Source organism: Hippopotamus amphibius, chromosome X (genome assembly GCF_030028045.1).
Source record: "Hippopotamus amphibius kiboko isolate mHipAmp2 chromosome X, mHipAmp2.hap2, whole genome shotgun sequence".
In the NCBI taxonomy this organism is placed as follows: Eukaryota; Metazoa; Chordata; class Mammalia; order Artiodactyla; family Hippopotamidae; genus Hippopotamus; species Hippopotamus amphibius.
Genome location: NC_080203.1, coordinates 118,472,647 through 118,500,116, shown reverse-complemented (window position 1 = coordinate 118,500,116; position 27,470 = coordinate 118,472,647). Strand labels below are relative to the sequence as shown.

General features: G+C 35.2%; 1 protein-coding gene across 4 annotated transcripts in view; it reads left to right on the top strand.

The window, feature by feature from the left end:
* CNKSR2 (connector enhancer of kinase suppressor of Ras 2) overlaps window positions 1–27,470 on the top strand; it is a 281,792-nt gene that overhangs the window by 54,247 nt on the left and 200,075 nt on the right. For all 4 annotated transcript variants that reach the window (XM_057719237.1, XM_057719236.1, XM_057719235.1 and 1 more), the window contains exons 2-3: window positions 3,365–3,528; window positions 13,623–13,825. In XM_057719237.1, the coding sequence (XP_057575220.1) occupies window positions 3,365–3,528; window positions 13,623–13,825 (367 nt within the window). The remainder of the gene's footprint in view (window positions 1–3,364; window positions 3,529–13,622; window positions 13,826–27,470) is intronic.

Here is a 27,470-nt window from a genome sequence, read left to right as displayed (position 1 = left end):
AATTTGTACGTGGATGTTATACATTTTACTTATACTTATTTAGAACATCAACGAGAAAGGGTAAAATTTGGTGGAAACTAAGGAAAGAATTCATGCAACATTAAAGCTTAAAATCTTAGGAAAATGGGATGGATAATAACATTTTTAAAATCTGGTATATATTTGTTCTCATTTTATCTAAATAAATGTTACAGTCTTGAAGACTAATCACATAATCACTAAAGAACTTCTCATTCTCAAGCATGGGATAGTTCTACTTTAAATAAAACAGTGTATGAGTGAGCAGAGTATAAATGATCACATATATGCTGAATAGATCCTAGAATCATGATGTTCAAACCATTAGCCCAATTTTATAATGTATTCATTTTTGTGGATTTTGTAGGTATCTCTTTCTGGACCATATTTTCTCCATACACAGATGTGAGGTGTTGCTTTTGATCTTTCAGTCAAAACAACAACTCTAAAATATTACAAGGTCATTGATTACTTATAATTCAGTTGAGAAAAAAATATATGTGGTTCATATGGTTCATAAATACATATATTGACATAAAGTTAAATTATTGTGATTCTGTTGTAATACCCTAGCTGTATATTTACCATATATTTTACATTTTAAATAGAGGAGCCAAGATACTTCCTATATTATGGGCTCATATATCTTGATAATTAAATTAGGCAGCAATTAATGTGATACAGGATAAGCCTCTCTTCCTTAATTCTACCCTGCCACTTAGAATGTGACTTAGTCTGTACCTTTAATAATGATGCTGTCTTTGGTGCTCTAGGAAACCCTATATCATTCCTTTACATAGAGGAATTGTAAGAAAAATCAACTCAAAATAATAATACCCTATCTCATATTATTCTGCAGTGTGTCAAGACATGAGTGCCTCAAAATACCATGTACCTAATGTTCTTTTCCCCCTCTAATTTTAGATTTAGCTCTTATTTAAAATGTTCCTTTTTTTTCTGAAACTAGCACAACATTGTAAATTAACTGTACTCCAATAAAATCAAAAAAAAAAGAAATGTTTCCCTTTTGCTCTGACCAGATTATATAGCATAAAATTAAATGTCTATTAATGTATTCAGTTTACACCTATTAAGCATGACTCTGTGTCAGTCACAGTGCTAAGCCCTGGGTTCTCCGAATTCAGAAGACACAGTGCCCAACTCCAAGGAATTTCCAGTCTGTTTATTGGGCACACAGAGATGGGAACAAAGAATTCTAATGTGGTCATTGTTGTAGTGGAGGTATATATAGTGGTAGATGGGTAAGTGTGGAGGGTGTCTGAAATGAGTCTGTATAGGAAGGCAAGTTCCAAGTTAGGGAGGGCTTTGAACACTATATAAAGGAGTTCAGATTTTGTTCTGTCATAAATATGAGGAAACATTGAACATTTTTTTTAATTTTATTTATTTATTTATTATTTTTGGGGGGTACACCAAGTTCAATCATCTGTTTTTATACACATATCCCCATATTCCCTCCCTCAACTCCCCCCCACCCTCCCTCGAGTCCCCCCATTGAACATTTTTGCAATAGAGAATGACATCAGAATTTTTATGTTGCAGAAGATGGAAGGGATAATGACTAGCAGCAGGAAAACTGTAAAATTAGACCAGATGAGAGATATTTGTGGCCTCATTTAGGAAGATGGCAGTGGAGAACAAGAGGAAAAGACATAAATATATATATATATATATGATGTTTTGGAGAACCAGTTGTTCAGACATGGAGATTGGTTGGATGCAGGGATATAAGGAAGATGGTTAAAATCTAAGATGGCTCCCACGGATTTAGTTTTTATCCTGGGATAGATGGTGCCGTTCATTGAGACAGTGAATGCAGCAGAGAGACTCCTCTGGAGGGGAAAATGAGTTATGTTGTGGACATGTTATGATGTGTAGATACGTAGCTCTGGCATTCATGAGGGAGATCTGAAATGGAAGTCCAAGGTTTTAGATGGCAGTTGAAGACATGGGCATGGATGAGATTGTTCACTTAGAATGTAAAGAGTGAGAGGTAAGGGGGCCAGGAAAGGGTCCCTGGAGTGGAGAGCAACAATATTTTAGGACAGTTGGAGAAAGCATCCTGAAAGGGGACTAAGAACAAATGGAGAAAGAGAACCAGGAAAGAGCAGTGTACACATACCAATGGAAGGTGAAAGAAAGAGAAGATAGTATAGAGAGACTGCAGGGTAACTCAAGTTACTTTAGGAAAGTTTGAAAATACTATAAGAACATGTGTGGCCTGCTACTAGACTATCCTATCAGGAACCAGGCAGCTTTTAGGAGTGTCTCTTTTCTTCTCTCAATGGCTACATAATTTCTCTTATGAGACTTTGCTTCCCTTTGCACAATTGTAACCTCCTCTCTGCTTTCTCTACTTGCTTATAATTTCTGCTATGCCATAATTTCAGCTGGGTTGTAGCCCATTATGGCATTTCATCTCCCTCCTTGACATATAATCAAGACCTTTTAGATTTTGTGATTGCCTCATTTTCTTGGTATTCCTTACTTAAAAATCTGGAGAGAACTAATCTTGTTAGTCCAGTTCATCATTTATATCAGGTCATTTCATAGGTGATTGAAGCCACCCAATCTATAGCCTGGCCAATCACTTATGAAGTGTCCTGAGTAATCTTGAAAAACGTATCCACTGTGGATTTCCACTTTTGGATCTGGGTAAATTCCAAGTGATGGTGGATTAAGGAGTGCATTATAGGTGAGGAAATAAAGGTGTAAGGGGTTTGGCTCTGAACGAAATAATAGGCTAGTGGCAAACACAGGATCAAGGAAATCAAGGAAAGGTTTTTGTTTTGTTTTGTTTTTTAAGCTGGCAGAGCTAGAACGTGTCAGTAAAAAAGAAATGGTTGAAAAAGAGCATTTAATTTTTTAATTGTTGAAGTAGTGTTAAGGTGGCAGAAGATTCCAGAGTGGAGGAAGATTGATTAGACTTGCATAGAAAGAAGGATACCTCTCCCTCTGCAATGCGGTTAAAGAAGAAAGGAGGAGTGGGATGCAGATAAATTTGGAAGTAGGGGAACGTGCCCATTAGCACATTTTGTGAAACAGGCAACAAAGAGAACTGCTGAGAAGAGAGGTAAAGATTTCCAGTAATTGCTGAGGAAAATTCAAATAGGAACCTAACAGTTGGGGATACGAGGAAGTGATTTTTTTCCCCCAGTGAAGCCCACATATAGGTTGAGAAAAGGGGAATGATTGAACTAGTCAAGAGCTGAAATGGGCTTAACTTGTGACTTGGTAGGAGTTAATGCTTGTTTTATTATTTTTAAAAATTTGTTTGACTCAACTGTTTTTTTTCATTCTGGTCTTCCATATTTTTCTTTTGCAGGTCTTGATGACTGTTTGCAGCAGTATATTAAGAACTTTGAGAGGGAGAAGATCAGTGGGGACCAGCTGCTGCGCATTACACATCAGGAGCTAGAGGATCTGGGGGTCAGCCGCATCGGCCATCAGGAACTGATCTTGGAAGCAGTTGACCTTCTGTGTGCACTGGTAAGGACATCATAAAACTGGTGGGAAGGGAAACTTTGCTTTTTCTTTTTTCCTGTTTTCTTTCCTTTAAAAGTTTTTTTCCTTAAAAAAATTTTTGTTGCTTTTCCTTCTCTTTTAAAAAATAATGCAAGCAGAAAAAAAAATCCCCTAATTATCAGCCAATTAGATGTGGTAATATTTTCCTCCTTCATTGAATTTGACGTATTATGCAGTGCCAAATTACAAATTAAAGAGGCTTATTAACTCAACTGGTGACATTTTATTTAGCTACTTGAAAAACTAAGTTAGAGCTCACCAGGGGAGTTTTCACAGCAGCATTTGGGATGTACGATTGCATACAATCAGTTACAAAGTTCATTTCCTTTTAAAAGTTTTGTTTTAGTATCCCAAATATTACGTAATCCTGTTTTAGAAAAACCATCCTTAAAATAATTAAATTATTTGTGTTCTTTGTACATACCAATGAAAATTGAATATTGTACATTATATATCTACTTTTGTGGATTAAAAGAGCAGTGCCTAGTCTGACAATAGAAATCAATGTCAAAATAATCCTGCAAGATTTTGATAGTACATTAGATATTCTGAGAGGAACATAGACTTTTTTCCCCATGTTAGGTAAAATAACACTAACATGATTGGGACTGGAGCTACAGTGAGAAAGAACATGAGTCTTGTAATATAATAACATGGGATTGAACTTTGACTCAGTCAGTTCCTGACATTTGTGGGCAAGTTATTTCACCATAGTTCTTAGATCTTTTATTTCAAATAGAGATAATATCAACTACCTCTTGGTGGTGGTGTGAAAAGCAAAGGAGATAATGTTTGAATAGTTCCTGGCACACAGTAGGCATTCAGTAAGTAGTCACTATTATTAAGATGATGGTGATAAATAATAAATGTGTAGATAATTAAACATAATTCAAGAATCAATACACTCAGCACTGTGTGTGTCAGATGTAAGATCTAATTCCTGCCATCTTGAAAAACCTAGTGGGGGGAGAGTGACATACAAATAATCACAATATTATAGTATAATTACTAAAATAGAAGTATGAGCTAAGTATTAGGGGCACAGAAGTTTTGACTAAGATAAATGTGTTCATATTGCAAAAGAGGTGATCTTTAACAGCCTAGAGAAGGACAAGCATGTGTTTTAAGAGGTGGAGGAACAGAGGGAAGGAATTTCCAGCTAGATAAAACAGCACATACACAGGCACATAGAATAAGGAGCATGCCTGGTGTGTATGAAAAATGGTAAGTTATTTTCCCACCAAAAATATGTGGGAAACAGTGGCATAAAATTAGGTTTTAATCTTGCCCTGTCACTGGGTTCATCAGTACCATTTTTTTTTTTAAGATTCCATATATATGTGTTAGCATACAGTATTTGTTTTTCTCTTTCTGGCTGACTTCACTCTGTATAACAGACTCTAGGTCTATCCACCTCATTACGTATAGCTCCATTTCATTCCTTTTTATGCCTGAGTAATATTCCATTCTATATATGTGCCACATCTTCTTTATCCATTCCTCAGTAGATGGGCATTTAGGTTGCTTCCATGTCCTGGCTATTGTAAATAGTGCTTCAGTGAACATTGTGGTACATGTTTCTTTTTGGATTATGGTTTTCTCTGGGTATATGCCCAGGAGTAGGATTACTGGATCATATGCAGATGCAGAGAATGGACTGGAGGACACGGGGTTGGAGGGGCGGGAGGTGAAGCGGAAGCTGGGACGAAGTGAGAGAGTAGCATAGACATATATACACTAGCAACTGTAAAATAGATAGCTAGTGGGAAGTTGCTGTATAACAAGGGGAGATCAACTCGATGATGGGTGTTGCCTTAGAGGGCCAGGACAGGGAGGGTGGGAGGGAGTCACAGGAGGGAGGGGATATGGAGATATATGTATAAATACAGCTGATTGACTTTGATGTACCTCAAAAGCTGGTACAAAAGTGTAAAGCAATTATATTCCAATAAAGAGCTTTAAAAAATAGGTTTTAAAAGATAGAATAGGGCCAGACTGTAAAGTACCTTAATATGCTAATAAGAGATTTGTGCTTCTTAGTCTGGGCACTGGAGCACCATGCGAGAATGATCAAATACTTACTTTAAAAAGGAAACTGATGGTAGTGAAAAGGGTGGAATGGACTGGACATAGACTGAAAACAGGGGAACAATTAGGAAATGTTTAAAATAATCTACTTAAGCTATGAGTAGGGCTCAAACTAAGGATGTGCAACAGGAATAGAGACGATCTGGTGACTAGGAGGGGTGAGTGAGATAAAGGAAGTTGAGAAAGATTCCATCATTTTAGCTGCAGAGATAGAGTAGAAGATTTTGCAATAATGAAGATAGGCAATAGCAGCAAGAATAGATTTAGGTGGCGATATAAACTGAGTTTTGGATTTGTTGAACTTGAGGCATCTCTGGGTTATCCAGAAAGACTCATCAGACAATTGAATTTATGAATTTGGAGCTGAGAAGTGGCTGAAGATAGAGATTTGAGAGCCTCAAGTTTATAGGGATTGAATCCATAGATAGAGAAATCACCCAGAGAGGGCCTGTAGAATATAAAGAACAAAGAACTCAACTTGACACTCCAGTTGGGAAGGAAGAAGGGAAGCCTGCAGAGGAGACTTATGGAGTCTCCTCCATAAGTCTTAAGCATGAAGACAACTATGAAAGAGTTGTCACAAAAGCAATCGGAACTGTTATTTTCATTAAGGAACACCAATAATGTCATCAAATTTCACTAAAAGCCAATAGAATAAGCAAGGGAAAAAGAACTGACTGAAAATAGTTTTTAAAGAATCTGAAATCAGATTGGTTGAATAGTATCTCCCACTTAACACATTTCAGTCTTAATCTTAAATTGTCCTTTCCTCAAAGACATCCCCTGATCACTCCCTCACCCTGGCCTGGTCTGAAATTGCGCCACCCCACCCCCCCCACCGCCCCTGTTCCTCTCTTTCTTAACTGTCATCTCATTTTGTAATTATATACTTATATGTGTTTTTATTAGTTTAATGTCTGTTTCTTCTGCTAGACTACAAGCTATGTGGGGAAAATGACATTGATTATTGAACACCTAGTGTTTAGCACAAATGCCTGGCAATAGTAGATGCTGAATAAATATTTTTTGAAAGTGGTGATGAAAGAGACTTGACATTTTTCACATGATAATTTGGGGATCTTCTTGTTTCCTTACTCCTGAGTTAAGAGAAATTAATTCAGACCAGAACACGCACTTACACTCTCCCTAATCTGAATCAGATCACAGAAATCATGCCTGAAATAAAAGCTAGTACTCAGGGTAAGGTAAGAGTCCATAGTATTTTTGCATACTGGTCTCCAAATCTGAGTCAGAATGGCCATGAAGGTACAATATAAGTGGCTTGGAGATGGGAATCTGACCTAGCAGTCCCCTATTTGCCACATCTTCTATAATAGTAAAGTTGAGTGTGTCACAGCTTGAAGCCTAGAGTGTATGTGTCATAAGCAGGGCTTCTCATAGATAAACCTCACATGCTGAGCTCCACTCTGCCATTTTGAAAAGGGAAATAAGATTGGTGATTATAGTACCACCTGCAAATAGTCTAGACCTATAGGCTTTGGAGTTTGGCCTATGATAAGCTCTGCTGACCTAGACTTACTTAAAAGGATGGTATCAGAGATATAGACCACTACCATGCAGTTCCGGGTTTAAGTGCTGTAGTGTTGCATCATTTTCTTGGGAAAAAAATAAATCAAAACATTAAATTCTTTCTTCCTATGTTTATTCCCCAAAGAGGTCAAATATTAAACTTCCTTTTCATTGCTTCCTAATAGCTATACCTCAGCAAGTTAAAAATGCACGTATCTTACAGTTTATGCACCAGATGTTTTCCAGTGAATATACAGAAAATTTCCGAGCAGTGAATTCTGATTTTACTTCTCCATGCCATTATACAATCAGGAGAGATCCCTCTTCAGCAAGCTGGGTTGATTGTATCAGGAGTTATACTATTGGCAATGGGGAACTATGTTTTGTCTCTTCAAAACTGTAATGTTTCTACTGACTTTTCTACTTTTTCCTACATCTACTGTATTTATTTCTTCTTTTAACAATTACATATTCATGCTCATACAGTGCTACCACAGGGAATACGAAGATTAAAAGGTATAGTCTGTGCTCTTAAGATGTATACAGTCCAATAAAGACAACAGTCATTAAAAGATAATATAGATTTTTTTAAAAATCCCAGGGGAGTGCAGAAGGAGATGATGAACACTACTGAGGGATCCAGGAAGTGTACGTGGAATTTGCATTGGGACTTGCAAGATGAGTAGCTGTTTGACAGATAAACAAGTTGGAGAAAAATTATCTAGGCAGAAAAAATATGTGTAAAGACAGAATTGTGAAAGAGTATGAGGTGTTCAGAGAATAATAAGAATTTTTATTTAGCTGCTGCAGAGTGGGAAGTGATGGAAAGAATGTCAACTTACACTTTATATCACATTGTAATTCTTTGCTTAGGTTTTTCGGTCCTCAATATGCTTTCTGCCTAGAGCTTAGCACATAGAGGATATTAAATTAATGTTATCTTACTGAATGAAGTTCTCTGCCTTTTCTAGAGAACTGTAATTTTTTTCTCTTGCCAACACAGCCTCTGACTCTGAAGTTTCTGTTCCTAGAATAAGGAAGACACAAACATTACGAAATTCCTTTGTTTTTTTTTTTAAACAATGAAATATTTTCATCCGCCTTGTCTTAAAATTAGTCCTGATGGGGAATAAATGTTATGGCAGCTGATGAAAGTAAAAGATTTATTTAGTAACTTGTTCAGTCATGCAACATATATTTATTAAGCACCAACTGCACTGTTGGTACCACGTTATACTAAAAAGAAATAAGCTTTTCATGATTTGGAGTTATATTAACTCTTTCAAGCTTTTATGTTATCATTTGGTGTGCTTCAATAGAGAGCACCTTGTAGTAACTAAAATTGAAAAGCATAAATAAAATATATATAGTTTAATGTATAGCCCTTAATTTATATTCTGACAGTACACCTTTTATTGAGAAGTACAAGTGAATCATTTATGACAGGATAAGAACAGTTTTCATTTCATTCTTCATGTACTTTTCATGTAATAAGTATTTTGCATGAAAAATTTGATGCCTGCAATTGCTAGGATTTGTTTCTTTGCAACATAATTGCTTGGTTCATTCATCTCAAAATAATTCATTTCTAAAAAAATTCATTAAAGCAATCTTTTTAGGACTCAGTCATATTTATAAAGCTAAGTATTATAAAACCTAAACAGCTGCTACATGATGCATTCATATTAAGAGCTCTGAATAAAATAGTATTGACATTGCAAAATACATGGTGCCAATATTTTCAGTTGTGTTTAGTGAGAATTTGCCACTAGTGAGGGTATAGCTAACTTGATTTTCTAGAATGTTGTTTCTTTCTTTCATGTGCTTTTGCATGCATATAATTGAGAGAAGAACAGTAGAAACTCAGCACCAATTCCTTAAGACTAGACTGGCTATGCTGAATCAGTGTGGAGTCACGCCTTGGTTCCTGGCATGAATGTTATTGGCCACATAGGTAACATATAGGATAAAGAAAGTAGCTAAGTACATTTCATGTCCAAGCTTTTGTTTACTTGATGTAGTCCTTTCTATACCAAAGTAATGCCTAGTTGTCCCATGCATATCTAGTAGAAAGCAAGTCTGTAGAGAATAAACCTTCATTTTTAAAATGTTGAGACAGTATTTCTCATCTGCATACTTTTGGCTAAAAGCAAAGGGGTGCTTCATTTACTTGTTGCTTCTTTACATGTTAGATAAGGGAGTATGATTTACTGGTGACTTAGTGAGTCACAACAAACTGTCCACTTTCATGAAGGAAGAAGCAAAAAGATATCTGTGTTGTCAATAATTGATTTTGAGCTACTTAGAATTAAGAACTGTGATGATAAAAATTAACTTGAGAGATCAACTGATCCATCCATTTTGTTAAAATAGTATCACATAGACACTGTTATATACAGATAAGCTTCTAACCTATGTTTATACTCTTAAAGAATTTTTAAAATGCCTTTGAATTATTGGTGTTAACTAGTTATATTTGTTAATTAAATTAAGTTTTAAGAATTTCCTTTTCCATCCTCTACTACACATCTTTTGTCTCTTCTCACTACTGGATTCCTCTGTCGCCTGCATTTTTTACCTGAATTTCCTCCATATAGGATATTTCTTTAGTAGGCTTCCAAGTTAGGAGACCTTAGGGTATCTTACCAGGTTTTGTCCAGAAGATTTTTCTATTCTCTAATTCTTGAGTTGTATTTTTTTTAATGTAATACTATCTTAAAGTTTGAAAGCTTCAAAGTATTTTTACTTTGCCTTCAGATTTTTATTTATGAGAAGATCTGTATTCTTTTTAAATCATTTTTACCTTTTCTAATAAAATATTTGAGGTGATAATATGTAAATAGATAATTTAAATGAATCTTTTGTGGGAGCTAATGGCTGCAGAGCGCAAATTATGTTACCAGGTTGATTGATTAAGTTCCTCACTAATAAACTATTTAAATTTGAGCTTCTTTGAGAAATTTTTATAATTAGTTTGTACACACATATTTTCTCATTAAAACCACTAATACACAAAAATGAAAAAGGCAAACACTATTGTACTTAAGGGAAGATGCTTTAACACAGGGAAAAACTTCTGAAAATACTCTCAGGTACTTCGGAAGTATCATTTTAAGTTTAGTTGATATAATTATAAGTTATGTAGTCATTATCTAGTCATCTCTTATAAGAGGATTTCCTTCATAATATAGGGACACGCTGGATAAAATCTCCCAAATGTTTCACAAATAATCAATGCTCAGATGCAATAGAATTTGAATAGGATGTTGTTTTATTAGTGTAAATGAAACCTTTTAACTTGAAAGATGATTGCAGCTCAAATTTAGCGGTGAATATGTAATATACTATGTTTTTTTAAAAAACAAATCCATGGCTCCAAAACGGTGTTCTTTTAGTAAAAATGTAATTCTCAGCAAAGAACTGATTTTTATCACTATTAAATCTTTAGTGGTAACATATATAACTTTGCATTAATCTTTATGCATCAAAGTCCTCTGCTCCCTCCTTTTTTCTCCTCTGAGTTATTTCTTTTCTTAAATAGAAAAAATAAACCTAAATTTCATATAAACTAGGTACCCAGTGATTGTTGACTTGATTATATAGCTAAATTCGTTGTGCCATTTGCTTCCCTTTTTCATTTCCCCCAGTATTTTCTTCCATTTTGCTTCATTTGTTTCTACTACCCTGCTTGAAAAGGAATAGATTATTGGTGCTAAGCAGTAGGGGTAGAGGTATTCCCTCACAGGTGGCCTGGTGACTTGTAGTCCCATTCTGATTTCTGTCTACTCTAAGCTCTGAGCTCTTTAAGCGAATCAAAAAAATCTCCCTGTCTCCCTTTACTTAACTGTAAAAGGAAGGGTAAAATCAAACTTAGAATTTATTTGGGCCTCAGAGGCTATCTGACATTCTTTGGGTTTTATGATTTTCTGTAAGTTCATACTTTTAATTTTACACATGGCAATGACATACATGCTGCTAAGTAGTTTGATCAAGGTCATCCTCTCTCTGATCAGGGTAACCAACCTTTCTTAAAGGTGTTTTACAACTCACAGTTATCTGTTTTAAAATTTAATTATAACTTGTAAAATCTTTCCCTAAAGTTTATTTGAGGGGAATTCTACAGTATTTTTCTATTGAATATGGTAAAAAAAAAAAGTTTATTTGTATTTATTCATATAAATTATTTTTGCAATGATTTATAGATTAAACACTTAGGGTGAAATAATATGTATTACTAGAAATTAAAAAGTGAGACCAGGGAAAAGAAGAACAATTATACTTACCAAAAAGTCATTATGATTTCTTTTTTTTTTTTTTAAGCTCTTTATTGGAATATAATTGCTTTACACTCTTGTGCCAGTTTCTGCTGTACAACAAAGTGAATCAGCTGTATTTATACATATATCCCCATATCCCCTCTCTCCTACGACTCCCTCCCACCCTCCCTATCCCAGCCCTCTAAGTCATCACCCATCACTGAGTTGATCTCCCTGTGTTATGCAGCAGCTTCCCACTAGCTATTTTACATTTGGTAGTGTATATATGTCAATGCTACTCTCTCACTTCGTCCCAGCTTTCCCTTTGCTGCCCTCCCCATGTCCTCAAGTCCATTCTCTACATCTGCATTTTTATCCTTGCCCTGTCGCTGGGTTCATCAGTACCATTTTTTTAGATTCCATCTATATGAGTTAGCATATGGTATTTGGTTTTCTCTTTCTGGCTTACTTCACTCTGTATGACAGACTCTAGGTCCATCCACCTCACTACAAATAACTCAATTTCATTCCTTTCTATGGCTGAGTAATATTCCATTGTATATATGTGCCACATCTTTTTTTATTTTTGTATTTTTTTGGGGGTACACCAGGTTCAATCATCTGTTTTTATACACATATCCCCGTATTCCCTCCCTTCCTTGACTGCCCCCCCTCGAGTCCCCCCCACCCTCCCTGCCCCAGTCCTCTAAGGCATCTTCCATCCTCGAGTTGGACTCCCTTTGTTATGCAATAACTTCCCACTGACTATTTTACATTTGGTAGTATATATATGTCTGTGCTACTCTCTCGCTTCGTCTCAGCTTCCCCTTCACCCCCCGCCCCCTCCCATACCTCGAGTTCTCCAGTCCATTCTCTGTATCTGCATCCTTGTTCTTGTCACTGAGTTCATCAGTACCATTTTTAGATTCCGTATATGTGAGTTAGCATACAATATTTGTCCTTCTCTTTCTGACTTACTTCACTCTGTATGACAGATTGTAGTTCTATCCACCTCATTACATATAGCTCCATCTCATCCCTTTTTATAGCTGAGTAATACTCCATTGTATATATATGCCACATCTTCTTTATCCATTCATCTGTTGATGGGCATTTAGGTTGCTTCCATGTCCTGGCTATTGTAAGTAGTGCTGCAGTGAACATTGTGGTACATGTTTCTTTTGGGATTATGGTTTTCTCTTGGTATATGCCCAGTAGTGGGATTGCTGGGTCATATGGTAGCTCTATTTTTAGTTTTTTGAGGAGCCTCCATACTGTTTTCCATAGTGGCTGTACCAATTTACATTCCCACCAGCAGTGCAGGAGGGTTCTCTTTTCTCCACACCCTCTCCAGCATTTATTGTTTCTAGATTTTTTGATGATGGTCATTCTGACCGGTGTGAGGTGATACCTCCTTGTGGCTTTGACTTGCATTTTTCTAATGATTAGTGATGTTGAGCATCTTTTCATGTGTTCATTAGCCATCTATGATTTCTTTATATGTACTTCACATTTGACTGTGAGCTAATGCAACCATGACAAAATTAAAAACAAGTTTAGTTTTATAATTTGTATTATAAAAAGGAGAAAGTGTATTCATTCCCCTGAGGATGCAGAGGTTTTCCTGGTATACCATATCATGAAAGAAACTTCTTATGTGACTTATTATGAAGAGAACACAGAAGAAAAGTTATATTGTATATGATTTATTTTTCGCTATTTCATTTTATTGTCGGGTTGTACTTTGCTTATTTTGGGGAAGCAGAATTTCTCCTAGTGCCTACATTCATGAGTATGCATATGTGAATAGAATAGATACTCTAAAATAATTGTTGATAATAATGAATTTCACAAGTAAACAAACAGGTTTGGGTTAAAAAAGAAACATTATGAGTCCTTATAATCTTTCTGTCTTGGGTGGCATAGTTCCAAGATATAATGCCCTCGTCTTTCCATGTTCATATTAGTACTTAACACATTTTATTGCAATTTGTTTATCTGACATTTCCCCAAATCCTCATTTGACTCTGGGTTCCGCTAGGCCAGGAATCCCATCTTATTTATGCGTAACTCTTAATACTTGTTCCGTTGCCTGTATATGTGGTAAAGTACTCAGTAAATGTTTTAATGAATGAATAAAATATTGACTTTAAGTATATTTGTTCTCTCTCTTTTTATATTCAGAATTATGGCTTGGAAACAGAAAATCTAAAAACCCTTTCTCACAAGTTGAATGCATCTGCCAAAAATCTACAGAATTTTATAACAGGAAGGAGAAGGAGTGGCCATTATGATGGGAGAACCAGCCGAAAATTGCCAAATGACTTTCTGACTTCAGTTGTGGATCTGATTGGAGCAGCCAAGAGTCTGCTTGCCTGGTTGGACAGGTAAAATCTTTCACATATTTCATAAGTTATCCTCCTCAGATATCAGTTTGAATATAACATTATTTTGTTTTTTTCTTGTGAAAGGATTAGATACTTATCTAATAGAGGAATATTAAGTAACAAATGTCGAATTATGATTTACCTCAATATAGGCATGTCATCAAATAGATACTAATTGTTTGCAAAATTTTATATCCAAGTAGCTAATTAATAATTAGTCTCTGACAGTTTCAAAATATATTTGCTGCTTTATAAGCAAAATAATTTTTGGCTGTCATAACAAGATTTATAATACTGCCTTGTCTCCTGATTTTCTGTATTCTTTTCATTCATTATTCGTATTTAAGGAAGTGACCATCAGGATTCTATTTATTGCTTTAAATAGGTAATTAGACATACTTTCATAGCATGCGTTGCATGTCTCATTACCTTTCCTTTACTCATTCTTTATTATTATTCACGTTGCACAGTCAATATGGATATTATAAGCACAATTTTGGTCCAGTTTTTGCTAATTTAGTTAAGTTTCATTTGTCGTGGAACACATAAAATAACATAAAATTTTTCATAATATAAAATCAAAAAAGTTAGATTAAAATTGTGTATGTGATTAAACATATAATAAATTACAACTATTTAAAAAAACTAAATAAGGTCTTTCATTTTTGAAAATTTGTTGTAAGGGACATGTACTGTGTTATAATGGTTAAATAAGCAAATCTTAAAAAACATTTTGTCTCTTATAAGAAACTCTGGTATGTAGAATTTTACTAGAATTCTTTCTTGAATAAATGTCAGTAGGATTTACATACATATACATGTATATACACATATACACACAGTGACCCTTGAACAACATGGGTTTGAACTGCCTGGGTCCACTTATATATAGATTTTTTTCAATAAATGCGCCCTACATTACTACATGATCATAATCATCCATTGGTCGAATCTGTGGATATAGAGGGCTGACTATAAAGTTACATGTGAATTTTCGACTGTGCAGGGTTGGCACCCCTAACCCTCTTGTTGTTTGAAGTTCAACTATATTATATTTTGACTTTTTAAAAATATGAAACTTTATGTCAAAGTATTTGTATGTCTAAGGTAAAAGTTAAGGTAATTTTACTTGATTCTATGTTGTCTAAATTTATATATATTACTAATAACATATAACATGATAATACTAAATCCAAATATGAACACTAAGCTGTAATTATTAGCTTTTTGATGATTAATTGGACAGCATATTTCTCTTATATCATTAAAATTCTTATAATTGTTTAAACCACATTTATCAATTGTACAAGGTAATTGCTGTTTAAACATGTAAATTCTGCAAGCTGTATAATGGTCAGTAAGTAAATATATTTAAAATATGGCTTATCCTTAAGTAGTGTAATATACTTGTTTCAGGAGGCTTCTCAGTAATCAGGAAACTTATAGAAAATATGTTTGATTTTAATTATATCTTCTTATAACTATCACTTATCCTATAATTGTAAATTAGCTCAGCCTTGATATTTATATTTGATTTTTTTTACACTAGTACTTGTTAAATAAATAAATAGAATGATTAGAGAATGTTTTTACTTCTTAATGGCAGGTATAGCTGTTTATAAGATCATATAATGGCTTCTAGAACACTGTATAATAGTTTCTGAGATTTTATTGTTTTATATAATTTTTTATGGTGGCGTTATTTTTATCATCTAATAAGATGTCCTTAGTAAATGCCAATTCACCTACAAACATGTGAGCGTACACACACATACATAGTAATCCATGAAGTCAGTCAATGGTGTTTTGTGTGTGTTTCATAGGAAGAGAAAATGTGACAAAAAATCTGAAGGAAAATAATTTAAATCATCTGTTTGGCTTCCATTGCTGCAAAGGTTCTCACAATGTTTATTTTGTGTTATACTATGGTGATAATTAAATCAAAGGCCATTTAACATTTTGACCATAAAAATGAAATGGAAGGGAAAAAAAGACAACTTTGTGATAACTTTAAAATCTTCTGCTGAGACTAAATTGAAAAAAGAAACTGAAGTTTATATTTTGAAGATTTTTCTCAGGAATGTTCAGCTCCAGGCTGGCTTGTCTATAATGATTATGTTTTAACAGCTTAAGTTTTAAAAAGGAAAGAAGAGAAAAATAATTCTTTGTCATTTTAAGGCATTTGGACTTTATGCTGAAGGCAATGGGGAGCTGTTTAGGGTCACTGTTGTGTTCAGAGCTTTGAATTTTGAAGATTACTTGGGCTATAGTGTTGCGAAAATTAGTGGAAGAGTAAGGCTGGAAGAAGGGAAACCAGTAAAGAGGTTGTTTTAGGAATATTTGTCCCTTGTTACCTGCCCAGGGATTAGTTCCAGGACCCCCTCAGATACCAAAATCTGAGGATTCTCAAGTTCCTTATATAAAATGACTTAGTACTTACATGTAATCTATGCATATCCTCCTTTATATTTTAAATCATCTGTAGATTACTTATAATACCTGATACAGTGTGAATGCTATGTAAATAGTTGCCCTTGTGCAACAAATTCAAATTTTGCTTTTTTGAACTAGAATTTTTTTTCAAACCTTTCGATTCGACATTGGTTGAACCCATGGATATAGAACCTGCCAGTATGGAGTGCCAACTGTAACCATGCTGCTGCTACTATTGGTGATTCTGATGCTACCAGCCACACTCACTTAAAGCAAACCTAGGAGAGTTGTCTTCATTTCACAGATAGGAAAACACATACAGAGGCAGAAGTTAAGTTCAAAACCAAATAGGAAGTAAATGGTGGAGTCAGGATTCATTTCAGGTATCTGACTACAGAGTTAATTCTCTCCACTGCTATTTACTGAGATCTTTAGAGATGCAGCAGTGAGGATAGAAGAATGTTGAGATAGATATAGAGACTAAGGAAAGGGGAGACATCTGGGGTGAATAAGAGGTATCTGACTTGGCTGACCCAGTGGATGGTGATGCCATTATCAAAATATGGTGGAGGACAAGTGTTGAGTGTTGGCCATGATAGATTGTGAAAAGATCTTTAGAGTATTGATGCTCAGGAAAGATATATGGTGGATAGAGATTTGGGAATAGTTAAAATATAGGTGGTAGTTGAAATCCTGAATATATTAATATGGTGGTGTAAGGAGATTTTTAGAATGGATTCCTCTTATCCTGCTCTGTTTGTTTTCCATAACACTTAAACCCTTCTAGCACACTCTATAATTTACTTATGTGTTATTGTTTTTGTCTGACTACTCTACATATAATGTTTGCTTCAAGAGAGCAGGGATTTTCATCTGCTTTGTTCACTGCTCTCACAATTATCTAGAAGAGTTCCTGGCCTATAGTAGGTGCTCAATAAATTTTTTTGAGTGACTGAAGAGACTCCATAGGATAGAATTAGTTGAGAGTGGTGTCATGGTAGCAAAGGGAGTAAAGAGTTTTTTGGTGTGTGTGTGTGGTGAGGGGAGAGGAGTATTGATATTTTAGTATTATTGTATTTATTTCCAAATTTATTGAGATACAAGTCATATATATATATATAAAACATTGTGTAAGTTGAAGGTGTACAACGTGATGATTTGATACACGTATATATTGCAAAATGATTACCACAATAAGATTAGTTAATATAATCTATCACCTCACATAATTACCTTTTTTGTGTATGTGGTGAGAACGTTTAAGATGGAATTAAAGAGTTTTAGGGAAAAAAAGGAAGTGGTCAGTAGGGTCAAATGCTGCTGACAGGTTAGGAGGGGTAAGACTGAAAGTGTGTGGTAAATTAGGGAATGGATATATGTGATCTTACCAACAACCGTTTAGTGTTTTTACTTGGAATTAATGAAAACTGGAATTCATGGGTTGATTGTGAGTTAAAGGTAAGTGATAATTCCTGTTTGGAGAAATTTTTCTGTGAAATGGTTTGCAGTTCAGGACAGTTTTTCTATTAACTTCCACTTTGCATAGACTCAGTCTTTTAGAGGTGCTGGAAAAGAGGAAAGGCAAATGGTGAGTGCTGTTTCTATATTTGGGAACTTGACTTAGCTTCCTTCTCTGCCATGGATTGTATGAATATCTTAACTGTTCCTTGGCTGATATGAATTTCAAAAGTCCCAAAATCAATTTAAATGTAATAAGATATTATCTGTAACTGTGCCAGGTGAAATGTTTATTTTCCTGACAAGTAGCCCAGACTTTTATTAGAAATTGTTAGTGGGTGCGTATTTAAGTCATACTTTTATTCCTTTCAAAGAAAAAATGTTTTCTAGGTAGCAGCAAGAGCACAAGACAACACTGCACATGCCCTCTTATTTCAGTGATTCCTGCAAACTACCCAGGAAGCAAAACACATTAATCAACGCTAGAAAAGCCAAAAGAGCAGTGTTCTCCATGACCACTGTTGTGAATTCCTGCCAAAATGCATTGTGAAATAGTATAAAAGAGCAAAGGGCTAAGAGAGAGTTGAGTTTCAACTCTGCCTCTGGCCCTGGATAATCTTGAAACTTAACCTCTGTTTTTATTTCCTTTTTAGAATAAGGATGTAAGACCTGCAGAATTTGAAGTTTTCTTCTAAGCATTAATGTTCTGTAAATCATTGACCTTTTTCATCAAAGCCATATGAGGAATATATTCATCTTATTTCCCTTTACATAATTTCAAAGAATAAACACTAACAAAACTTGTTAGTGACTTGTACAATCATGATTTAACTCCCTACCTCTTCTCTGATTAAATTTAGTTAATATTAATTTCTAGACCAAAACTAATCTGTTTTTGTGCTTTCTTTATATAAGGTAAGAATGTATCTTGTGTTTTTTATTTTTGTTTTGAAGAACTGAGAATTTAAGTACTTAATTATGAAAGTTCCGTAGAAATTATATTGACCAAAAATTTTTGATATCTTGACTTGTCATGGTAGGTTACTTTTAATTTAGAGGGCTTAAAATGGTCACTGCAATCGAATATTGCCAAGCATTGGAACTTTAACCTTAGTTTATTCCTTTAGTGTACAATATACTATAATACTTTAGTTGAAAAATAAAAAATTCTGTCAGTTAAGTGTGGTTATTTTGATGCTGAATAACTGGCTTAATTTTAGAAATCTGACTTTTTTGGCATTAAATGTTTTTTTACATTTTGGGGAGAACTTGCATGCACAGCAATAGGAAGAGTTTATTGCAATTTTTATGTTATGTCACTTGAAGGGTGAGAAAGGAAAAGAAAGAATAGGAAAAAAATCTTTACTTTAGTTCCATACTGAACTGGATGCTTTACACGTATCCTATCGACTCATTGAATTCTCACAAAGTAGGTATCACTATCCCCGTTTTACTTATGAAACATGAAGTAACTTGCCTGAAGTTATTCACTAGTGTGAAAATTACAAGTTTAATCTATTTTTGTTGTGATATCAAAGCCCTTCTTGTTTCTCTTGTATCATGGTCCTTTGTCATACTTCATCTCCTTTTGAATGTGGACTGATTCTTAAGGATTTTGAGGAAGTGATTCTTAGGAATGCGGCATATATAAACATTTATTTGTACTTTGGTGTTTCTCTTCAAATGCTAAACAAGAATACCATTTTTCTGTTTCTGGCCTTGATAGTTCAAATTGCTATATAGAAAAATTTTATTTATAGAAAGTTTATTTCTCATTCTACTTTGAAGACATCAATGAGATATCTTTAATATCATTGAAAACCTTCTGAATGTTTAAGGCAAAAGCATTAGGTTGCTAGGGAAGATGTTTACAAATCACAAAAACTGCAGTTTCAATGGAGCTTCCATTTAAATAACATTTATTTTCAAAAATCAGCTCCTTACATTTCTTAAATAAAATAAAATCTATGGCTAACAAAATCCCTTTTTTCTTCTCATTTTAAATATTGACTTGAATGAAACAGCAGACTTTCCCAGAGGAAAAACCTCAGAGGTGAATCACAGTTGGTAGCTTTACTGTTTATTTTCAATTCATGGTTTACTTGTCTATTTTTAACCTACATCCTGCTGTTTTTCATACCTTATCTTTCTTGTAGTTTTATATGGCTTTGCCATATCAGTCTACACTTGGAGGTTTACAGATCACTGTATGTACCATGTTGTAGAGTAACATCATTAAAAATGTTCAAAAATATTATTTATAGAAAAAGTATTTTGCTATTTATAATGAAGTTTATTTTCTCTCATTTTTAGCATTAATACCTAGTTCTCATTATTTCTAAAATACATTTTAACACCATTCTGTTTTGAAGGAAGGGGTCAATGAGATGTCTTTTTATATCATTGAAAACCTTTTAAATATTTAAGGCATAAGGGTTAGGATGCTAAGGAAAAAAATGGATTCTTTGAAATCTTTTGCCTTATCTAAGAAAGTGTTGAACTAATTTCTTCTTCCATGATATGAAACTATAGGACAAAAATTATTTCTATACCAGGAAAAAATTACAGAGACAAAGAAAACTACCCCAAATACTACCAAATGCTGTGGCTCGTTGTTGTTTGGTCTTATTTCCTTTTGTGTGCTCACTGTTCCCACTTGGCACCTCTTGTTCCAGAAATGAGCAGTGATGTTAGCAAGGCTATTTATTGTTCATAGACTGCCCCTCAGGCTCAGCAGTGCAAACCTGAGAAATAGTAAGGCCTTCCAGATTTCGTAATTAACTCCATAGCTTTTATTATTAGCTTCTAATTTGCTTAGGATTTCTGAACCATTTATAACCTTTCCATAAATGCTTTTGTTTGAGAATGTACAACAAATAATTTTTATAGGGTCAATTACTTTTGCACTAGAAAGAAGTGTAAGCATTATATTATCCATATGATGATTTGAGAACGATAGTTGTGTAACTTTTAAGATCTAAGTAGGACAGCTTTCCTGGTAGCACAGTGGTTAAGAACCCACGTGCCAATGCAGGGGACACAGGTTTGATCCCTGGTCCAGGAAGATCCCACATGCCATGGAGCAACTAAGCCCATGTGCCACAACTACTGACTCTGTACTCTAGAGCCCACGAGCCACAACTACTGACCCCATGTGCTGAAACTACTGAAACCTGTGCTCCTAGAGCTGGAGCTCCGAAACAAGGGAAGCCACGGCACTGAGAAGGCTGCACACCACAATGAAGAGTACCCCCCGCTCGCCACAACTAGAGAAAGCCTGTCCACAGTAACGAAGAACCAACACAGCCAATAAATAAATAAATTTATATTAAAAAAAGAGATCTAAGTAGGATAGTTCCTGTAATGGCCATTTATTAAAAAGCCAAAGATTTTATCTTTTCTTTTTTTAAACTTTCTGACATCAAAAAGTTTTCCTGCCACGAATTAAATTTCCTTTACTTTGAGTCAGCCCCCTTTTTTATAATATTATTTTCTTTTATTTTTTTTTCATTTTATTTATTGATTATATTTTTTGGGGTACACCAAGTTCAATCATCTGTTGTTATACACATATCCCCATATTCCCTCCCTCCCTCGACTCCCCCCCACCCTCCCCGTCCCACTCCTCTAAGGCATCTTCCATCCTCGAGTTGAACTCCTTTTGTTATACAACAACTTCCCACTGGCTATCTGTTTTACAGTTGGTAGTATATATATGTCTATGCTACTCTCTCACTTCATCTCAGCTTCCCTTTCACCCCCCGCCCCCCCAAACCTCGAGTTCTCCAGTCCATTCTCTGCATCTGCGTCCTTGTTCTTGTCACTGAGTTCATCAGTCCCATTTTTAGATTCTGTATATATGAGTTAACATACAATATTTGTCTTTCTCTTTCTGACTTACTTCACTCTGTATGACAGACTCTGGATCTATCCACCTCATTAAATATACCTCCATCTCATTCCTTTTTATAGCTGAGTAATATTCCATTGTATATATATGCCACATCTTCTTTATCCATTCATCTGTTGATGGGCATTTAGGTTGCTTCCATGTCCTGGCTATTGTAAATAGTGCTGCAGTAAACATTATGGTACATGTTTCTTTTCAGATTATGGTTTTCTTTGGGTATATGCCCAGGAGTGGGATTACTGGATCATATGGTAGTTCTATTTTTAGTTTTTTAAGGAACCTCCAAACTGTTTTCCATAGTGGCTGTACCAACTTACATTCCCACCAACAGTGCAGGAGAGTTCCCTTTTCTCCACACCCTCTCCAACATTTGTTGTTTCCAGATTTTGTGATGATGGCCATTCTGAATGGAGTGAGGTGATACCTCATTGTGGCTTTGACTTGCATTTCTCTGATGATGAGTGATGTTGAGCATCTTTTCATGTGTGTGTTGGCCATCTGTATGTCTTCTTTGGAGAAATGTCTATTTAGGTCTTCTGCCCATTTGTGGATTGGGTTATTTGCTTTTTTGGTATTAAGCTGCATGAGCTGCTTGTATATTTTGGAGGTTAATCCTTTGTCCGTTGTTTCGTAGGCAACTATTTTTTCCCATTCTGAGGGTTGCCTTCTTGTCTTCTTTATGGTTTCTTTCACTGTGCAAAAGCTTTCAAGTTTCATGAGGTCCTATTTGTTTATGCTTGATTTTATTTCCATGATTCTAGGAGGTGGGTCAAAAAGGATGTTGCTTTGATGGATGTCATAGAGTGTTCTGCCTATGTTTTCCTCTAGGAGTTTTATAGTGTCTGGCCTTACATGTAGGTCTTTAACCCATTTGGAGTTTATTTTTGTGTATGGTGTTAGGAAGTGTTCTAATTTCATTCTTTGACATGTAGCTGTCCAATTTTCCAAACATCACTTATTGAAGAGGCTGTCTTTTTTCCATTGTATATTCGTGCCTCCTTTGTCAAAGATAAGGTGCCCATATGTGTTTGGGCTTACCTCTGGGTTCTCTATTCTATTCCATTGATCTTCCTTTCTATTTTTGTGCCAGTACCATACTGTCTTGATCACTATGGCCTTGTAGTATAGTTTGAAGTCAGGAAGCCTGATTCCACCAACTCCATTTTTCCTTCTCAAGATTGCGTTGGCTATTCGGGATCTTTTGCGTTTCCATACAAATCGTAAGATTTCTTGCTCTAGTTCTGTGAAAAATGCCATTGGTCATTTGATCGGGATTGCACTGAATCTGTAAATTGCTTTGGGTAGTACTGTCATTTTCACAATGTTGATTCTTCCAATCCAGGAACATGGTATGTCCCTCCATCTGTTTGTGTCATCTTTGATTTCTTTCATCAGTGTCTTAAAGTTTTCTGCATACAGATCTTTTGCCTCCTTAGGCAGGTTTATTCCTAGGTATTTTATTCTTTTTGTTGCAATGGTGAATGGGAGAGTTTCCTTAATTTCTCTTTCTGCTCTTCCGTTGCTCGTGTATAGGAATGCAAGAGATTTCTGTGCATTCATTTTGTATCCTGCTACTTCACTAAACTCATCAATTAGTGCTAGCAGTTTTCTGGTAGAGTCTTTAGGATTTTCTATATATAATATCATGTCATCTGCAAAGAGTGACAATTTTCCTTCTTCTTTTCCAATTTGGATTCCTTTTATTTCTTTTTCTTCTCTGATTGCTGTGGCTAAAACTTCCAAAACTATGTTGAATAATAATGGTGAGAGTGGACACCCTTGTCTTGTTCCTGTTCTTAGAGGGAATTCTTTCAGTTTTTCCCCATTGAGAACGATGTTGGCTTTTGGTTTCTCATATATGGCTTTTATTATGTTGAGGTAATTTCCTTCTATGCCCATTTTCTGGAGAGCTTTTATCATAAATGGATGTTGAACTTTGTCAAAAGCTTTTTCTGCATCTATTGAGATGATCATATGGTTTTTATCCTTCAATTTGTTGATATGATGTATCACGTTGATTGATTTGCGTATATTGAAGAATCCTTGCATCCCAGGGATAAACCCCACTTGATCATGGTGTATGATTTTTTTAATGTGCTGTTGGAGTCTGTTAGCTCGTATTTTGTTGAGGATTTTTGCATCTATATTCATCAGTGATATTGGTCTGTAGTTTTCTTTTTTTGTGACATCTTTGCCTGGTTTTGGTATCAGCGTGATGGTGGCCTCGTAGACTGAGTTTGGGAGTGTTCCTCCTTCTGCAATATTTTGGAAGAGTTTGAGAAGGAGAGGTGTTAGCTCTTCTCTAAATGTTTGATAGAATTCGCCCGTGAATCCACCTGGCCCTGGGCTTTTGTGTGTTGGGAGATTTTTAATCACTGCCTCAATTTCTGTACTTGTGATTGGTCTGTTCATGGTTTCTATTTCTTCCTGGTTCAGTCTTGGAAGATTGTATTTTTCTAGGAATTTATCCATTTCTTCCAGGTTATCCAATTTATTGGCATATAGTTGCTTGTAGTAGTCTCTCAGGATGTTTTGTATTCCTGAGGTGTCCGTTGTTACTTCTCCTTTTTCATTTCTAATTCTGTTGATTTGTGTCTTCTCCCTTTTTCTCTTGATGAGTCTGGCTAATGGATTATCAATTTTGTTTATCTTCTCAAAGAACCAACTTTTAGTTTTATTAATTTTTGCTATTGCTTCCTTCCTTTCTTTTTCATTTATTTCTGCTCTGATCTTTATGATTTCTTTCCTTCTGCTCACTTTGGGGTTTCTTTGTTCTTCTTTTTCTGATTGTTTTAGGTGTAAGGTTAGGTTGTTTATTTGATATTTTTGTTGTTTCTTAAGGTAGGACTGTATTGCTATAAACTTCCCTCTTAGAACTGCTTTTGCTGCATCCCATAGGTTTTGGGTTGTTGTGTTTTCATTGTCAAACAAATTGTCATTTGTTTCTAGATATTTTTTGATTTCCTCTTTGATTTCTTTAATGATTTCTTGGTTGTTTAATAGTGAATCGTTTAGCCTCCATGTGATTGTATTTTTTGCAGTTTTTTCCCTGTAATTGATATCTAGTCTCATGGCGTTGTGGTCTGAGAAGATGCTTGATATGATTTCAATTTTCTTGAATTTGCCGAGGTTTGATTTGTGACCCAAGATGTCATCTATCCTGGAGAATGTTCCCTGTGCACTTGAGAAGAAAGTGTATTCTGCCGTTTTTGGATGAAATGTCCTATAAAATCAATTAAGTTGAGATGGTCTAATGTGTCATTTAAAGCTTGTGTGTCTTTATTTATTTTCTGTTTGGATGATCTGTCCATTGATGTAAGTGGGGTGTTCAAGTCTCCCACTATTATTGTGTTACTGTCGATGTCCCCTTTTATGGCTGTTAGCATTTGCCTTATGTATTGAGGTGCTCCTATGTTGGGTGCATAGATATTTACCATTGTGATCTGTTCTTCTTGGATGGATCCCTTGATCATTATGGAGTGTCCTTCCTTGTCTCTTTTAATCGTCTTTACTTTCAAGTCTAATTTGTCTGATATGAGTATTGCTGCTCCAGCTTTCTTTTGACTTCCATTTGCATGGAATATCTTTTTCCATCCCTTTACTTTCAGTCTATATGTATCCCTTGGTCTGAAGTGGATTTCTTGTAGGCAGCATATAGAAGGGTCTTGTTTTTGTATCCATTCAGCCAGTCTGTGTCTTTTGGTTGGAGCATTTAATCCATTTACATTTAAGGTGATTATTGACATGTGTGTTTCTATTACCATTTTCTTAATTGTTTTGGGTTTGTTTTTGTAGGTGTTTTCCTTCTCTTGTGTTTCCTACTTAGAGAAGTTCCTTTAGCACTTGTTGTAAGGCTGGTTTGGTGGTGCTGAATTCTCTTAACTTTTGCTTGTCTGGAAAGCTTTTGATTTCTCCCTCAAATCTGAATGAGATTCTTGCTGGGTAGAATATTCTTGGCTGTAGGTTTCTCTCTTTCAGGACTTTCAGTATATCCTGCCATTCCCTTCTGGCCTGCAGAGTTTCTGCAGAAAGGTCAGCTGTTATCCTTATGGGTTTTCCTTTATATGTTATTTGTTGCTTTTATCTTGCTGCTTTTAATATTTTTTCTTTGTGTTTAATTTACGTTAGTTTGATTAATATGTGTCTTGGTGTATTTCTCCTTGGGTTTATTCTGTATGGGACTCTCTGTGCTTCTTGGACTTGGTTAATTATTTCCTTTCCCATGTTGGGGAAGCTTTCTACTATAACCTCTTCAAATATTTTCTTAGACCCTTTCTTGTTTTCTTCTTCTTCTGGGATGCCTATAATTCGAATGTTGGTATGCTTGATGTTATCACTGAGGTCTCTGAGACTGTCTTCTATTCTTTTTATTCTCTTTTCTTTTTCCTGCTCTGTGGCAGTTATTTCCCCCATTCTGTCTTCCAACTCACTTATTCGTTCTTCTGCCTCAGTCATTCTGCTGGTTATAGCATCTAGAGTATTTTTAATTTCCGTTATTTTGTTATCCATTGCTGTTTGTTTTTCTGAGTTCTTATGTACTGTTTCTTGTACTTTCTCTATTTTGTTGTCGAGATTTTGTATCATTTTTACTATCATGACTCTGAATTCTTTTTCAGGCATTTTTCCTGTTTCCTCTTCATTTATTTGGTCTTGTGGGTGTTTTTCCTGCTCCTTTGCCTGCATGGTGTTTCTTTGTTTCCTCATGGTAGTCCAAACTTTTGGGGTTGCTTGTCCCGGTGATAGAGGTGTTTATTGAAGACTGTCCAAGCCTCATACTAATGTCCGAGTGTTGGATTTAACAAATATAAGTCTAGGAAACACATACATGTATAAGACACACAATTACTGAATCCATTAGGACATAAGGCTCTGGAAAGACCTGACAGAAGAACCCCAGTATGCTCTCAGATATTCAAAGAGAAACCCTACAGAAATTGACAACCAAAACCGAACAAAACAGAAACAAAAGCAAAAACAAACAAACAAACAAATAACACCTTACACATACGAACACTAATCCGGGCAGTTTTTGTAAGCTAGGATCTAATATAGAAAAGAGCTAGAGTACCACCAGACAGAATGGAGATTCTCAGAATGAAATTAGACAATTGTACTAAGAACTAAGATAAAGACAAAAACCTAATATTAAATACCAAGGCGGTGCATCATCTGGAGAATAGAATAAGGAGTCTGAGCAGATCGATAGTGTTACTTATAAGTATGTTAAGATTAAACAAAATATGGATGAAAGGGGAACAGAAGAGTGTAGTGTGATTGGAAATATGCAAATAAAAAGAAAGGAATAGAAATGTATAAAAGTTAGGGATGAAAGGAAGGTATGAGAGATACATTGTCCATACTACCAAAAACTTAGCTAGAAATAGAAATATATAAAAAGGCAAAAAATAAAAATAGAATAAAAAATAGAATTTAAAAAAATATGTTATAATACTTGTAGATCCCTTAGGACTAAGATCGTAATTTATAAAGGAAAAAAAAAAAAAGAAAAAAAAATCCAGAACTGATCCCAGAATGGACCAGTTCAATAGAATTGATACTAATATTTCTGTTTCCTTAGAGTCTCAGCTGTAAGTGTCCTTCTACTAGCCTTGGTTTTTTTTGTATAATTCTGTGACCAGCAGAGCTTCCTTTATTGTTCATCTGTAAGCATTGGTGTGTGGGGAGGGAGAGGGTACAATAGTGGCTCCTTCCCCTGGGAGTGAGTGAGCAGTGGTGCACTGTTGTTTCAGTCGGGCTTGGAGGTGCCTGTTGCAGAGGGATGCCGGTGGCTCAGGTGTAAACAGAAAGTCTCAGAGTTGGGCCTCTCCATTTTTTTTTTTTTTT